The following is a 16,579-nucleotide window of genomic DNA, read 5'->3' as shown; positions in this document are numbered from 1 at the left end:
AATCGATACATGAATCCATACAGCAAAAGAATTCGCTTAAATGCCAGAACAGAGCTTATATTAAATATTTGTATTCATTTAGTGCTCAATTATTTGTTTTAGAATCTCTGATAATATTTGTATATACTTACTGTAATATATAGGTATTTACAATAAATGTGATAAATAAAATCATACATGACGTTGCTTAGTAAGTCATCGTTTAATATCTACAAAGTTACATAAGAATAACAAATAGCACGCGATTTAAAAAAAAAACTAAAAAGCGTGGAATGAAAAAGGCGGATTTATATTATAAGATGTTTTAAAATTGAATAGGAATAATGTTAAAAATCGATAATCTGACAAACATTGATTACAACATTTTTTGAGATTTTCTATTTAATTTTCTTATTACGAGCTCACAGTTTATAGTTAAGAAAAAACACATGTTTTCCTACACTAAACCCACTACAAATTACAATACTTTTTTGTAGTACACTCAAAACTTTAAGCGATTTTTCACAACATCAATATTACATGAATTTCAATCTTAAACTACTATCAATGAAGTCACAGAGATCATTTAAACGTACGTAGGTAGACCACATTGAGGATAAAAGTTTCATAATAACCTACGTATAGTTTTAATTCTGCTTAAATTCACACAGCCATAATTCAAACTTTAATTACATATTATAATCTAGATTTAATTAAAATTCCGTTTTACTTATATCGTTATGAAAACTGCAAAGAAACATCATATTTGTAATACTTTCTAATAACAGTCACTCAGTTGTAAATGCGGTAGAAAAATATAATACGAAAATCTGTTGATACAAGAGTTAACTATTGTAGTACCTATCTAAAATACAGTAATAAAAAAACTGTAAAATGAATTACATAGCTTATCAATACTTTGGCACATGATATGAATAATATTAAACGTACTATTGATACGCATAAAAATATACAAAAAGCCTAGCTTAAATAGTTAATTAAATGATAATGAAAACCGAATAATTAAAGAAAATATAAAAATAAACAATATATAAATAAAACATAAAGCGATTGCCAAACATGAATTGCAGGTGGTTTACTCTATATCTGTAAAGCATTCATTGCACAAAAGCTTAAAGCTAATTTTTAAAGCATGCTTTGAACAAGCATTATTTAGCCTCATACGCACGTCGATCTACTTTATAATACGTTGCTACTACCTATAAATATTTAGATGCACTAAAAAGAGTACTATTATACCGAAAAATATCAATTTCCCAACGAATACAGATACATTCATTCGGAGCTCTTGAAAGCTTAATATTCTTGGCAAAAATAACTCGCGTTAACGAAAATATGTAGAATAGCGTGTTAATCGATAAGAAATAATTACTTGTTAGTCATAGCATCAAACAACGAATGTATTCGAATTTATTTATTATGTTGAGGTCCTGTATTTTAACATGATTTTCCTTCTGACCTCATATAAAGTAAGTAACGTGGTTAGTTCATCGAATGAATATATAAAATAGAATATGACATGAAATATGAAATAATTCTTATGCGGCAGAAAGCAAGGCAATAAGCTTCTTGGAGAGTGAATGCAACATAAAAATAAATCCAAATAGTAAGTCTTCATCTATAACCCTTGAAACTCAAGTTCCCAGCTAAATAAATATAATTGTTTTCACAAAAAGCGAAACAGCTGTTAAACTGTCAGGTCTAGACTAAATTTAACATCGTCATAATACATTCACATGGGAGGCACCAGCTTAAAAAATAAAAAAAGAATCATAACAATTGGTTCAACCAGTGATAAGACGAGAGGTAACAAACACACAAAACAATACGGTCGACTTAATAACCTCTCCTTTTGTAAAGTCGGTTTTAAAGGACTTCTTTCGAATTAAAGGGTAACTACAAAATGAAATTTGGTACGTAGACAGCTGGACAATTGGAATAACATATTATAGACAACTCTTTATCCCGATATACTTACGGGATACGGGCTTCCGCGTATGAAACAGCGGGGTGCAGCTAGTGCTAAATAATAAAAAGTAGGTAACGACAAGAGAGGCTTATTACAAAGCATTTGTTCTACGTCATGTTAACCAATGCACAAAATTAAGTTGCGAGACAACCGAATCCTCTCAAAATATTATTACTTATTAATATATTGGGAACTATTTTTAATCTTTCTATTTTTATTACCTAAAACAAAACATACAGCCAAAATAACTGCATAGTAAAGAAATAATAAAAGCGAGATCAATAAATGCGAGATTAATTAATAAGCTATAATCAGCAAGCCTAACAAGTGTACCGTTAACACAGCTCACGAATTAAAATACAAAAAAAAACACTATAAAACAACAAACTCAACACAACAAAAAATATAAATAAACGTGTATAGGATTTTCTTAACATATAAAGCACAGCCTTGATCACACAAAAATACGAAATAACAAAATACATGTTTTCCATCAGTCAAGATATTAAAGCTAAGCGAACACTTTCTCAATACAAACAAAATCAATAACAACAATTATTAATTATAATTAAATAATAATTATAAATCAATATGAAAACATCGGGTCATATTTTCAGACTCCGCTCTATGTGGCCTTATCTTCCTAAAGCAGACCTTATGTTACAGACTATGGTTATGCTAGAAAGAATATGTTTTATTGTTTATTGACAATTCGAAAAATTTTAGAATGCAGGATTGATGTTCCTCGAATAAATTGAACATATTCCTACGAAAGACGCAAAAAAGGGTACTATTTACTTATTTTACTTAATGTTGAATTGTCCGAAGTTCTTACTTAAATAAAAAAATCTCGTTTAAAAAGACAGAAACTCCTGAAGAGGTCTTGTCACCACTTTGTAACTAAATGCATTACTTCGAAAAATCGTAGGATTTATTGATAAGATTTACCAATTAACGAGATTCTACAGTAATATATAATAAATAAATAAATATATATTATCTTACGTATATAAAATTATTGTTATTTAGTGGCAAGGACCTCGGACTTAAATCGAAAAGAAAGATCTAGAGAACTAGAGATCAGTCTCTAGATTTCAGACAAGCGTGCAGGAAATACATAATTTGTTTTTTCAAGTTATCTACGCATCATCCACATCACCACTGCTCGAAACAACAAAGGAAAACATCGCGAAGAAACCGACCTCTTCCCCGGGGGCCGTGGGTATCTATGCAAGATTTCCCCACTATAAAAAAAAAAAAAGGCATGTCCAAGAATCAAAAAGTTCGACGATATGCGACATCTGCCTACACGCACTTAGCCTTAAAGAATTATAATCTAAACGCTTAGGAAGCGGTGCCCCTGCAGTGGCAACAAGAATGGGCTGATATCATCATCAGCCAATGATGTTTAAGCTATAAACTATGGGTTGTTATCCTACACATGAAATACCTAACTACTTACAGTTATTATTTGGTAAGATAGAGATTATCAGATCTAAACTGCTTGTAAAGTAGTAAGTTAAATTCCACAGCTATAATGATGTTCATACCCTAAAATACCACAATAAATTCACATCGACACACATTCTAGAGCGAAGTTTGGTTTAACATTCAATTACGCATCAAATTGAAAGAAATTAAATAATATATATACATAGTATATGCTCTTAATTCTACCAAATTAACTTATAGATGCAATTGCTTTTGAAATAAGAACAATTATATTATCTTCATTTCTTTTCAACTATTTCAAAACACGCTTAAACTCAGACAATATGCTAATTTGTATAAATATAACGACTATCTTAACAAAATCATAAAACAGTCAGGTAACGTAACGAGGTAGATAATACTCTTCGTACTTATAATAATAGTCTTATTTTTTCCGATACAATAATCGATTTCAACATTGAATGTGCAAACAACAAAAAACATCATTCAAAAGCCCCAACATTGAAGTAATGATTGGGATGAATCTTAAATACGTCAATTAGAATTAAGTCGAAAGTGATCTTAAACTATCAATGTCTGACGATCACAAGATAAACGACAATTTAAGGGAATTGTTTACGAATTCATACATTACAATGTTATAACGAAATGTAGTATTCAAAATGTCACACCTTTATCAAATCCCAAATATCAAAGCATACATTTCTGTATGAAAACAAATATAAAAAAATAACATGAAACGTTTTTATATGCTAATAAATACAATCAGAAATCACGTTCTATTTTCAAAAAATATAGATCAGTGTGTGTGAGAAAATTCAAATAACTCTAAAAATATCGTTCCTGTAGTGTTTAAAGTAAATCAGCCGTAAATTATTATGATTAATTCTTACTTGCCTGGTTACTCTCAGCGCTGGTCGCCAACAGAGCGGATAATGTTGCGTGCGTAGCGCTCAGATTGCCCGAAGCCGGGCAGACAATGTTCGAATTGCCCATACCACTGTTCAACATACCACTCGAGCCGGAACTGACAATGGTAACATTTGGGGGGGGCGTGGAACCGGTAGCAAAGCCGGTGGACAACACCTTTTGGGTATTGTGCATGATAAATGATTTGGCAGAACCCGTACTGCCCAGTGTCAATACTTTCTTCAACATTACCGAAGAGTTACACGCGTTATCTATCATGTCTTTAGTCGTTGAAATTGTATCGAAGTCGCATTTATTGTTAGCCACGGTGGTTGGTGGTTGAACGGTGGTTACATTGAAGGAAATGCCTGGGGTCGTGTTGTTGACTATATTTTTGGACATAATCGCGTTATGGAGGATGTTACCAGTTGGGAATGATTTGGAGGTGACGTTCACGTATTGGGTGGGGGTACTTATTATAGTCGCGTTAGAGGTCCGAGTACCGAAGCCGATGATCGTGTTGGCTGTTCCTTGTGACATCACTGTGCTGATGGTGCCGGACTTTGCGTTGTACGGTATGCTGGAAAAGGACTTTTATTAGTTATTCTGTATAAAACTTTATCATAGTTACAAGGATTATAGGTTGTACATTTCAAAAGTGTTTTAATGCGTAGTTGTATTGTGTTTTAAATAAACACCAGCTTTTTTTTTATTTTATGAGTAAGTTGTACTAACACATCCTTTTTTTCAGAGTACTGAAAAAGTTTAAAGATACCAAGTCTCATGGCCAAGTCCATGTAAAACCAGTATTTTATCATAATATTACATCTCAATCGTACACAGATGTTATAAAGAGGATATTTTATAGGACTAATTTCAATCAAATGAAATCATTTATTGTGGTATTTTCGTATCTACCTATTGGAACATATTATTAACATCAACAAAATACTTTGGGAGACTCTACTTTTAATAAAATAATGTTAATTTTCTAAAAGTGGACAGAAATGTCGATATGAATCAGACCATAGTATCAACACCTTTTTATTAATTCCATTATAATTCTAGAGACTATTTAAATTCCTGTTTATTTATTTTTGAATGATTAATGTAATCCATCATCCAAATAGAAGCATGTAATCGAACATTCCATTCTAAAGATATAACAAAAAATACCCACTCACTGTCCCGTTAGGACCTAAGCTATATTTAAGACAAACAGTCAGTTAAGTAATTTTATAAATCAACACAAAGTAGGCACAGTCGTGTGTAGTGTTTGTTTACTTGGGAAATTTTCAAGGTCTTGGACGTAAGAGTCCTTTGTGATTAGATATTTTCATTTAATATAATATTTGTTTAAGTTTACATTAACTACATTGACTTAGTAGATATTAGAGTCAAAGTAAGTTTCTTAAGCAGAAATTAATTTCAAATAATTCACTACACTGGTCACATACTATTTGGCAGATATCACATGTTCCAACGTTTTGAGTAGTTATAGTTGTTTCTGTTAGATCTCCCATAAATAAATAAAAAGAAGTGGTGATGTAAATAACATGCAATTAAATTGAAAATCTAACTATTCAAATTACCCCCAACTTACGTGCAGTATATTATAAGTGCGAATTTAGTTTTCACCTATTTTTCAGGCCCTCTATGTTCTTTATTATGACATTGGCTGACCGTTTTATGCGGCGCTGATTTAATACCCACCGGCACGCTGTGTATCACACACAGTGCACCTAATAATATTCAAACAGAAAATTGGTCCTTAGGATTTGGCAAGACATGTAAGTATGCACACTAACCCCCTTATCATCTGCGAAGTGGAGCCGGGTATGCTCTGTATGGTGACGGTGGCCTGTGGCAGATGATGCACCGTTCTCTGAGCACCCTGTATACCGGAACTGGTGTAGTAGTGGACGGTGCTGCCCGTTATGCGCGGCGCCGATATGTGGGCCACGGGCACGCTGTGTATCATGCCGCTTGTAGTTGACGCCACTGTAATGCATTTTGTGTTCTGCCCGCCTGAAAACTGTTAGAGTAGTGTGTGAAGAAATGTCTATTATTTGCATATAAATATTATAAGAGATCTTTAGTAAAAACATGTACATAGTATAGATTACAAAATAAACTCAAACCTATATTAATCATAACTACTGAAATAATTAATAAATTTAATAAAAACTTACATTGGTATTGAGTGTGCTTCCAAGATCAAATTCATCGCCAACCAAAGTTATAGTGTCAGGATTAGCTCCAGTTAGATTCTCAATAGTTTTTCTGGCATCGGCATCACTCTCGATATTGCCTAAATTACGACTAAGAAACTCGATATCTGCCTCTAACAAACCATCCACTAGACTGTTTTCATCATTATCCGATTGTTTGCACATATCAAATGCATCATCATTTTCTAATTTAATATCTTCAACTTTTATTGCATCTACATTAATATCATCAATGTTTTCAACTTTAATTCCATTCGCTTCTAAATCTTCTACTTTGATTCCATCAACTTTCATATCATCTAAATCCTCCATTTTGATTGAATCTACTTTAATATCATCAATATCCTCAACTTTTATATCAGCAAAATCATTAGCATGGGATACTCCTGCACCATCTGAATTATTCATATACTGACTAGCATTAAAATTAGCAGAGTCAAAATCATCATGAGCCTCTATTTTTATATCTTCTATTTTAAACTTATCCTCTTGATTATTGCTGGTGGAGGGTTGTGGACTATCAGCATTACTTAAATCCCCACTCATAGCTCTTTTTAGGACATATGCCTTTATCTTCCTCAGCATAAAAGGTGGAACTCTGAACCCAGTTAATTCTCCAAGTAGAGGCAATGAGTTATGTTTATATGCATCACTAGTAGCGAGCTCTTCTATATCTTCTAAAACCTTAAATAAAGTGCATACTTTAATAAAGAGTTGTGGCTTTACATGTAACTGTTCCCAAAAATATTACTTTACGATTTTTACATTATCCACTATGGACAATGAGGATTAAAGACAATCATGTGTAATGAGTATAAATTAAGTAAGCAGTGAAACTTTACACTTTTTACATATAGGTACACATACTCTATGAAGTAGCTACACAGATACTTATGTATAGTAGGTGTACAGATATATTTTAAAACACAGTTGTCTAATAATTTTTTTATGTAAAGGATTTTCCATAGACTTACCATGATATAAGTTTTACCACCAACTGCATTGACAAGATTATGGCTGGCAATCCATTCTTTGTCAGCACTATCAGCTGGATATCTCAATAGCCCAGCGTGTCTAGTATACAAGCGACCACGAGAGTTGCCAAGCCCAAGTACCTGCAACCAAGTAATAGGATTTTTTTAAATTATTAAAAAACACATGAGTGGTTGACAAACCATTTACTTAGTTTACATGATATTCCACACATTTTTACGTTATTAGTGCATAAGCTAATATCTTTTTATATTATATGCATACCTTATGTGCATGTGACCCCATTATAAAAAGAGTATCCTGGGTAAGCCTAGCTGGATTCCATTTGTCTGGATCTCTAATTGCAGGAGACATAATTGGTGAAGAACGACCACTATCACTACCCTCCTCTTGTTTTATTTTTTTAGCTTTTAAATCCAGTTCAAGGTCAATATCCTTTCGTTTATTTTGTGAAGTGCTCTAAAATTAAAAAAAATAATTATTGCAACCACCACAGTAGAACAGTTATAAGTTTTACTGAAAGACCTATACCAATTCATGATTATTGAAATTAATAGATAGATCAAACTTTTATACCAAATATTGACTATTTACTTTTATACCAAATAAAGTGTGTCATTTTTCATACTCATCATTAACTATTTTGTTTTATATATTATTTACATGTAGAGCAGTGTGTGTGAGAACTGCAGTTAATTTTTTTATTATTTGATTTATTTTAGGAAATGTAGTTAAGGCAATCATTACATTTTTTTAATACCATACTTACACTTGTATATTTACTTAATTTGTTTTCAATATTTTGGCTTGTGTCATCAATTGTTTCTTGTGAAGTCTGAAATGTTCGAGGTGGGGTGGTATATAGTAAACGTGTGGCATCCAGCATAGCTCTGCAAACAGCTCTTACCTATAACGATAAAAAAATATTAACAATACCTTGTTTTTTTATAATTAACCAGCAATTTGCCCCAACTTCAGTTGCTGTATAAAGGCTATGTCACTCAGCGAAGTTGCAGCTTTCTAATGGTGAAAGAATTTTTAAAATCAGTCCAGTAGTTTTTGAATTTGTCCATAACAAACAAAAAAACACACAAAAAAAATCAAGTTCTTTCTCTTTATAATATTAGTGTACATGAAAAAAATTAAAAAATTTATACCTGATCTTCACTAACTGATTCATCACCTAAATTCAATCTGATATTATTCACTGCAGGGACAAAGAATTTCTGAAATACAAAAAGTTTCCTATAATTAAATTAAAAAATTATAATAATTTTTTTATAGATTTTTATAGAGTATCTTTTAAACATTAAGATTTCAATAATCTGAAACTTAAATATATATTATATAAAGGACACAGTACATTTATAGGAAGCATTTCAAAAGCATGGTGTGTGATGCAGAGGTTCAAATGTTTCGCTTGTCAGCATTGATGCTTACCGTGTCTCTAAACCAGCCAAATTTAAATAAATATTAACAATAACTAAAACTAGTAGTAGTACTTTATGCTAGTTCTATCTAATCGATGTTTATTTGATCTTACCTCCAAATATTTTTTTATGACTTGATCTATTTCCCGAGTTACCGATGACTGTATGGTTTGTCTCAATATATCAAGTGATTTATTTGCACTTGCACGGAATTCGGCAATTGGTCTGGAATGGGGTTGCACTGGTCCGGGAAGACTGAATCGACGATGCATAGCTGCTAAAGTGTTTATGGCTATTTGCCGTGTGATTGGCGGTTTCTGAAATACACAATTCCAATTTGTAAGGAACGACCACTAAAGTTATAATCACAATGAATATATTCGTTTATGATACTAACCGCCTGCATATTGCCAGTCATACGTATACTTAAAGTCTTAGGTCCTTGGACACTCCAAGAAGAATTTGGATTCGGTTCCAAATTAGAATTTGTAGCAGTCGATTCATTCACATTTACACTTCGCTGTATCACCATTTTGAAATGTTGTTGAACACAATAATTAGTCCTGTTTGCAGATCATGTTAATGGTGTTCATAAACCAATTAAGTGAAAAGAAGTAAACAATGATAGAATATTCTACATTTTGTGTTATCCATTTCCAATTCTGAATTCAGATTTTTGTGTAGGTATATAATCGAATAACATATAATTTCATTTCATTTTTTTTACAAACCAAGTACACATTGGCACCGACGGCAAACTTTAAAGCTCTGAACGTGTGCCTTTTGGTTTTGGGGTTAATTATTTGACAGCAGATTTAAGAACTAGTTACTCCGTAGTAGTCAACCCTGAAAGAACTTTTTCCACTTATTCAGTCTAGCATAATATTTATATGTACTATGTACCTATGTTTTTTTTAAGTTTATTTTTACTGTATATACTTATATGTAAGACTGAAGAAAAATCATCAAAACTTCTGTAAATACTAGTCTTCCTCTTAATTAATGGCTCAACCGAATAATTAGGGACTCCGCCAATATATCCGCTCCGGGAGAGAGAGGAACAATACAAGTCAATATTGATTAAACAAATTACATCTTACGTTTTACCGATATTTGACATGTGGGTTTCACAAACATATAATTTGTTCTTATTTTTACACGGCGGCGACTTGAAGCGTGAATTAGGTAAGAATAGATCGAAGAATTTTAGAAAGATTCAAAATTTACTTTGCATGACAAAATGTGTTTCATTTCAATAAATGATAATCTATCTTATTTGTAGACCGTACCGATCAGTAGTGAACTGTGTAGTCCACACTTAATAGATCTGTGCGCACATAGCTTAATGTCTGACGTTTCTTTACAATAGTTCTAAATTCGTAAATATCGTAAGTACAATTTTCAATTTTCTATTCCGTGTTAACTGTGCGCTGTGCGACGGGTGTGTACACATTGTGGACGTGGACTTTTTATCTATTGGACGTTTAACACCTGCATAATTTAAAGTTGGAAAATGTAAGTACATATAAGGTTTATTCTAAGTAATTTTGCCGATTTATTTATTCAAAATATATGACAGTATTAGAAGCGTCTATATTTAGCGTCTAAAAAATTATAATTATGGCTCGGTAGTATCAGGTGTAATTTAAATGTACATTTACGGTCGTCGTATTTTTCATTGAAACATGGAGTAGTAATATATTTTTGAAGAATCTTTCTAAGTCTATGTAATCAGAGTAGGTAATTTTAACAGTTACCATTTTAATAATATGTTTTCAAAGTAACGATTCCTTGAAAAGACTGAATAATGCTAATGTCTAACTTTTGAACTTTGTACCCAAAAAACTTGTTTTGAATATAGTTCCAAGGTTTCTAGTAAAGTATTCAATACATTACTTTATTTAAATAATTTAATTATTACAAAAGAATACCTAATTTTTATTAAAATTGAATTAATGGTTTTTTCAGAAGTTCATATCAACAAGTGTTGTGTGATTTCAAATTAGAGTCATAGTAATGCATTTTTACCTATAATCACACTTTTGTCACTTATTATCTAGAAATATAAAGCATTGTTATCAATTGTCACATTAAGATAAAACGATAAAGTTGTCTGAAAATAGGTAATACTCAAATAAATTTTGAGTTTCAAATTAGAGTCATAGTAATGCAATTTTACCTATAATCACACTTTTGTCACTTACTATCTAGAAATATAAAGCATTGTTATCAATTGTCACATTAAGATAAAACGATAAAGTTATCTAAAAATAGGTAATACTCAAATAAATTTTAAGTTTTGCAGGTATTTGTCGTATCTTTATTGGAGAATGTACTTTATAGAGAAAATGTTTAGGTTTAAATTCTTTAATCAGCAGGGGATAATATTAATAAGTTAATATAATCTATATATTGTATTTTTTTCCTGTGTTATCCTGGATGAAGCCAGGTCGAATAGTTGGTCTTACATAAGCCTCTATTTAAAACATGTGTAATGAAGGAAAATGTAACGAAAGTAACTATAAGTAAAGGAGTGGTTCATGTTAGGCCTAATATACTTAGTTACATGTATTATGTGAAAATTCATTCAAAACAAATTATTCATATAATTAACTGAAAAATATGTTTTCTATATGCATAATAACTCACAGTTTTGTAATATACTGAGAACCTATTGAACAAGATAATTTGAAGATAAATATTTTATGTGTAAATGGAATGATAATGTAGTCAAGGTTACATGATAATTATCAATGTGTGGTCAATTTATCGGTCAACATTCTCAAATACCCACTATGTTTAGAAAAAATATAATTTATTGAATTTTATTTTTTTTATTGATATATATTGAATATATACCATAATTGATGCTTATATTTATGTTTATAAACATATTTTATTTAATAATTTATGGTAAAATAGTAATTTATTTATTTTTAATTAGCAAAAGGTTACAATATTCAACAATTGTTTAATATCTATGGATATTTTATGTGTAATTCATTGAATGTGAGTTTTCCAAACCAAAGATTAATTTCATTAAGTTCACAAAATAAGGATCCCTAATATGTTTTGATAGATTCAGTTCATTTTATAAACTATTGAATTGTTTGCGTTGTTTAGAATATTATTTTGTTGATATCTTAATTTTTTGTTCTCTTATTAACAAATAATTTCTTACATTATTTCAGAATTAAAATGTCGAAAATAAAGGCAGGACCCGTTGTTGACGTCCTTGGAGATGAAATGACCAGAATTATATGGGACTTGATAAAGGACAAGCTCATTTTACCATTTTTGGATATTGAGTTACACACTTATGATTTGGGTATGGAATACCGTGACCAAACCGAAGATCAAGTTACCATTGACTGTGCTAATGCAATCAAAAAGTACAATGTTGGTATTAAATGCGCCACCATCACTCCAGATGAGAAAAGAGTTGAGGAATTCAAGTTGAAGAAAATGTGGAAAAGTCCCAATGGAACAATCCGTAACATTCTTGGTGGCACAGTCTTCAGAGAAGCTATTATTTGCAAAAATATCCCACGTCTTGTGACTGGTTGGGAGAAGCCTATTATAATTGGGCGTCATGCTCACGCAGATCAGTACAAAGCTACTGACTTTGTTGTTCCAGGAGAAGGAAAATTGGAATTAATATTCACACCTCCTTCTGGTGAACCTATCAAACATGTTGTTAATGACTTCAAAGGTCCTGGAGTTGCTCTTGGAATGTTCAACACAGATGAATCTATTGTAGATTTCGCTCACTCTTCATTCAAATACGCTCTTGACAGGAAATATCCACTGTATTTGAGCACCAAGAACACTATTCTCAAAAAATATGATGGTCGTTTCAAGGATATTTTCCAGGAAATTTACGAGAAAGATTACAAATCGCAATTTGAAGCAGCTGGCATCTGGTATGAGCACAGGCTCATTGATGACATGGTTGCTTATGCTATGAAGTCAGAGGGTGGTTTTGTCTGGGCTTGTAAAAATTATGATGGTGATGTACAATCTGATTCCGTTGCCCAAGGTTACGGTTCCCTTGGTCTGATGACTTCTGTTCTTATTTGCCCAGATGGCAAGACAGTAGAAGCCGAGGCCGCGCACGGAACTGTAACAAGACATTACCGTTTCTACCAACAAGGCAAAGAGACATCCACCAATCCTATTGCTTCTATTTTCGCATGGACGAGAGGTCTCTTGCATCGCGCCAAGTTGGACAACAATACTGAATTAAAGAATTTCGCTGAAACGCTTGAAAGCGTTTGTATTGATACGATTGAATCCGGTATTATGACAAAGGATCTTGCAATTTGCATCAAGGGTATGAACAATGTGAAGAGATCAGATTATTGCGAAACATTCGAGTTCATGGATAAACTCGCTGAGAATTTATCAAAAAGGCTTGGGAAATGACTGTACAAAAGTAATATTTAAAATCAAATAATCTAGTGTTTATTGAATTTATAATGTACTCACAAATTAATGGGATTTAAAGGTATATTGTTTTATCGCATTTATTTATTGCTAATGATTTTATGTCACAAATAAATGTATTTTTATTTCATGAACATTCAATTTTTTCGTTTTATATTATGTAAGGACATGTTAAATAACAATAGCAAATGAGCTAATCAATAATAGCAATATTATTTATGAACTGATAAATAAGGGCGTTTTGTCACGTAATTAATCGCAAGGCTAGGTCATAGCACGATTGTTATGTGACCTAGCTTATCAACTGTAATCGAGTTATTGCATAATTATCGTAATAGTAAGTTTAAAGTATAAACACTCGTTTATTTATATACCAGATCGAATAGTAAGAATGAAATTAATTTCCATATAAACATTCATTTTTATTAATTTACGATGACACTACGTATGAGCCATCACCTATAATTACTTCAGAGCTTAGAGCAATGAACAAATTTAAAATATGACAAAAACTAGCTGCGCCCCGCAGTTTCATCCGCGTAAGTCCGTATCCCGTAGGAATATCGGGATAAAAAGTTTCCTATATGTTATTCCAGTTGTCCAGCTGTATAAGTACCAAATTTCATTGCGTTCGGTTCAGTAGGTCTTGCGTGAAAGAGTAACAAACACACACACATCCTTACAATCTTTCGTATTTATAATATTAGTAGAATAGGAATAGGATTATTGCTGACAATTTTGGTGACTAAACTATTTACCTAACTAAATTGTATTCTGTTTGCCGCTTGTAACGACTCTGGCAGGATTGACCCGGCTAAAAACGAAAAAAAATACAGCCTGTGTCACGTGGCTTTCTCTTGGTAAAAGAAGTTTAGCGAACTTTAGCTGGTTCAAAGATTACCCCCTACAGCGTGAAACGTAACATCGTCAATTTCGGCAACTTTAACTCTTTAACATTGAAAAATATGAGCTCAGCTATCAGCTAAAAAATGATTTAGCGTGGATGTTTTTCGTACCCATATCTATACTATTTAATGTACGTACGAGTGTACGACGTGACGTGAAAGCGTGGGACACAGCTAGTCCTTGAGAAAAGTCTCCGTTCCTTTATAAAAACAAACCTAATTTTATTTAGAGTTAGTTAGGTGTGACTTATGTAGGATTTATAAAAGGTCATGATTAAAATCTAAGATAAAGTTATGTAAACAAGAATGAATTCTGAATAGCAGTATAATTTTACTAAATACCGGGTAATTAATATGTTAAAAAAATAGGAAATAGTTACTTAAAAAAGTACTATTTCATTAATGTCACTGTAGTAGGTATATTGAACTTATTTCATTAGTAATTTAATTACCTTATTACACATGCAAATGATTAAGCGGGTAATTGTATTTACAACCGTACCTACAACAAATTATATTACGACTTCATTATCGCGCTCCGTTAAACTTGTTCCTATTAATACGATTGAAAATATATTACGTAGGTAAGTATATTGGTAAAGACACTTACCAAGGCATTAAAATTTAAGCAATTTAATTTACCTACTTAGTAATGTGATAAATGTTACATTTTTTTTTATATTTTCACTAGTAAAGTATTATGTTATCTGTGACTTTCACGAAATAATCTTTAAATGATCATTTTAAATTTGGAATTATATTTTATTTTACCCTCTGGAATTGTACATGATACTATGGCCGGGGAAGCTAAGTCGAGAACTGAAACTAGTACAGTAATTATTCTGTTACGTTTTAAAAGTGCTCCTACTGGTTTACTTTCCTTTTATTTAAAAGTGAATGAATGTTTTTAAAAGGCAAATTACGTAAGATATGTAAAAACGTGCTTAAGAGAAGGTAAGTAGTAATGTACTTATCAAGTAGTAAAAATATTTTATTTACACATAAATATATGTAACACATTTATCATACACAGCTTTTTTGTGATAGAACGTGATCTCATTATCTTTGTTAGCCTTTGATTTTCGTTGCTATCAACTTAAAACATTGAAGCTTTTTCAAATGTATGTATGCAGCCGCATATTTGAATATTGCAGCCTATTACTATAAGAGAATTATCCAAATTAGCACAAAGAGTTAAGTAATAAACTAATTACTAGCTATTTCTATACTGCTAATATAAAGAGGAAAGATTTGTATGTGTTTGTAATGCATTAACACAAAAACTGCTTTAAAAAATCTTTCTTTAAAATTCCTTTTTAGAAAGATGCAACTTCATTGAGTGACAGGCTATGTACGTACCACGTGCGAAGCCAGGGCGAACAGCTAAGTAAAAAATATTAACAGATGTACTACAGTAACTGCGATAAGCTACAGTAAGTAAAAAAAACTTAAGAAGAATTGGTTACAAAAATTGATTACCCATCCAATTTGTGACCGTGCCAGCATTTGCGTAATTTGTTTTTTTTTTTATAATTTAGTTGCGGCAACTAAAATAAATCTAAATTTCAACTGTCCTGCTATAAGGTACGGTTTCGGAGATACAGTATTGTGACAGATAGAAATCCAACTGCCGCAGACTCCTAAATCTCAAGCCCATTTTCACGTTTGGGTACAAAACCCTAAAAAAAAATATTAAAATTATACGCCTGCTAAAACACGAAGAGCAAAATTATTTATCAAAATATAGGGAGTCATATTTTTATATACCTATAATAATAAAATAATATTGTATGCACCTCTATCACGTAATCTAGAAAATATGAAATATTCACTAACCTATTACGTGTGTAAACATTTTTTAACACCCGGTACTAAATACTAAGAAGGTAGGTAAGAGCGTTTTTCCATAATTACCAAATATAATGTCATTAAGTAATTTTTTTATTGTAATTTCACGAAAATAATAAATATTAAGTACCTACTGAAATATTAAAACAGTTCATATAGAAATTAAAGACTTTTTAACGGATTTTAAACGCGATTTATTCATTATATTACTAACCTAACGTTTCGAACACTACAGCGCGCAGGGAGAGCTGATATAGCACAAAAATCATCACGGAATCTTTCAATAAATAAAAATTATTTGTAATTTTACCCTAAAATCAAAAACCTAAATAATACTTATCTACTAATGCAAAAATATGTAATAAAAAGGTTCACATTAAAATTGTTCTAAATAAG

At 31.4% G+C, this 16,579-nt stretch overlaps 2 protein-coding genes across 2 annotated transcripts; one reads left to right on the top strand and one right to left on the bottom strand.

Moving 5' to 3' along the window:
* Nucleotides 1-182: 182 nt before the first annotated feature.
* On the bottom strand, nucleotides 183-9,764 carry LOC119835199. Its single transcript, XM_038359897.1, has 9 exons — nucleotides 9,382-9,764; nucleotides 9,098-9,301; nucleotides 8,712-8,780; nucleotides 8,324-8,461; nucleotides 7,819-8,013; nucleotides 7,536-7,676; nucleotides 6,523-7,245; nucleotides 6,139-6,365; nucleotides 183-4,910 (listed from the first exon to the last, which is right to left on the bottom strand). The coding sequence occupies exons 1-9, from the start codon at nucleotides 9,514-9,516 to the stop codon at nucleotides 4,304-4,306; spliced, it is 2,439 nt and encodes an 812-aa protein (XP_038215825.1). The 5' UTR covers nucleotides 9,517-9,764; the 3' UTR covers nucleotides 183-4,303.
* A 579-nt stretch (nucleotides 9,765-10,343) lies between these two features.
* Nucleotides 10,344-13,571, top strand: LOC119834943 (isocitrate dehydrogenase [NADP] cytoplasmic). The gene is made up of 2 exons (XM_038359498.1): nucleotides 10,344-10,499; nucleotides 12,176-13,571. The coding sequence occupies exon 2, from the start codon at nucleotides 12,183-12,185 to the stop codon at nucleotides 13,407-13,409; it is 1,227 nt and encodes a 408-aa protein (XP_038215426.1). The 5' UTR covers nucleotides 10,344-10,499; nucleotides 12,176-12,182; the 3' UTR covers nucleotides 13,410-13,571.
* Nucleotides 13,572-16,579: the final 3,008 nt, after the last annotated feature.

This window comes from Zerene cesonia, chromosome 20 (genome assembly GCF_012273895.1).
Source record: "Zerene cesonia ecotype Mississippi chromosome 20, Zerene_cesonia_1.1, whole genome shotgun sequence".
In the NCBI taxonomy this organism is placed as follows: Eukaryota; Metazoa; Arthropoda; class Insecta; order Lepidoptera; family Pieridae; genus Zerene; species Zerene cesonia.
Note: the sequence above shows the minus strand (reverse complement) of the source record. Positions and strands in the feature narration are given on the sequence as shown.

Coding starts and splice junctions, on each gene's coding strand:
- LOC119834943 (XM_038359498.1), top strand. CDS start 12,183: ATGTCGAAAATAAAGGCAGGACCCGTTGTTGACGTCCTTGGAGATGAA.
- LOC119835199 (XM_038359897.1), bottom strand. CDS start 9,516: ATGGTGATACAGCGAAGTGTAAATGTGAATGAATCGACTGCTACAAAT. Junction 8,462..8,711: donor AATCAGTTAGTGAAGATCAG/GTATAAATTTTT, acceptor TTATCGTTATAG/GTAAGAGCTGTTTGCAGAGC. Junction 7,677..7,818: donor TGGGGTCACATGCACATAAG/GTATGCATATAA, acceptor ACTTGGTTGCAG/GTACTTGGGCTTGGCAACTC.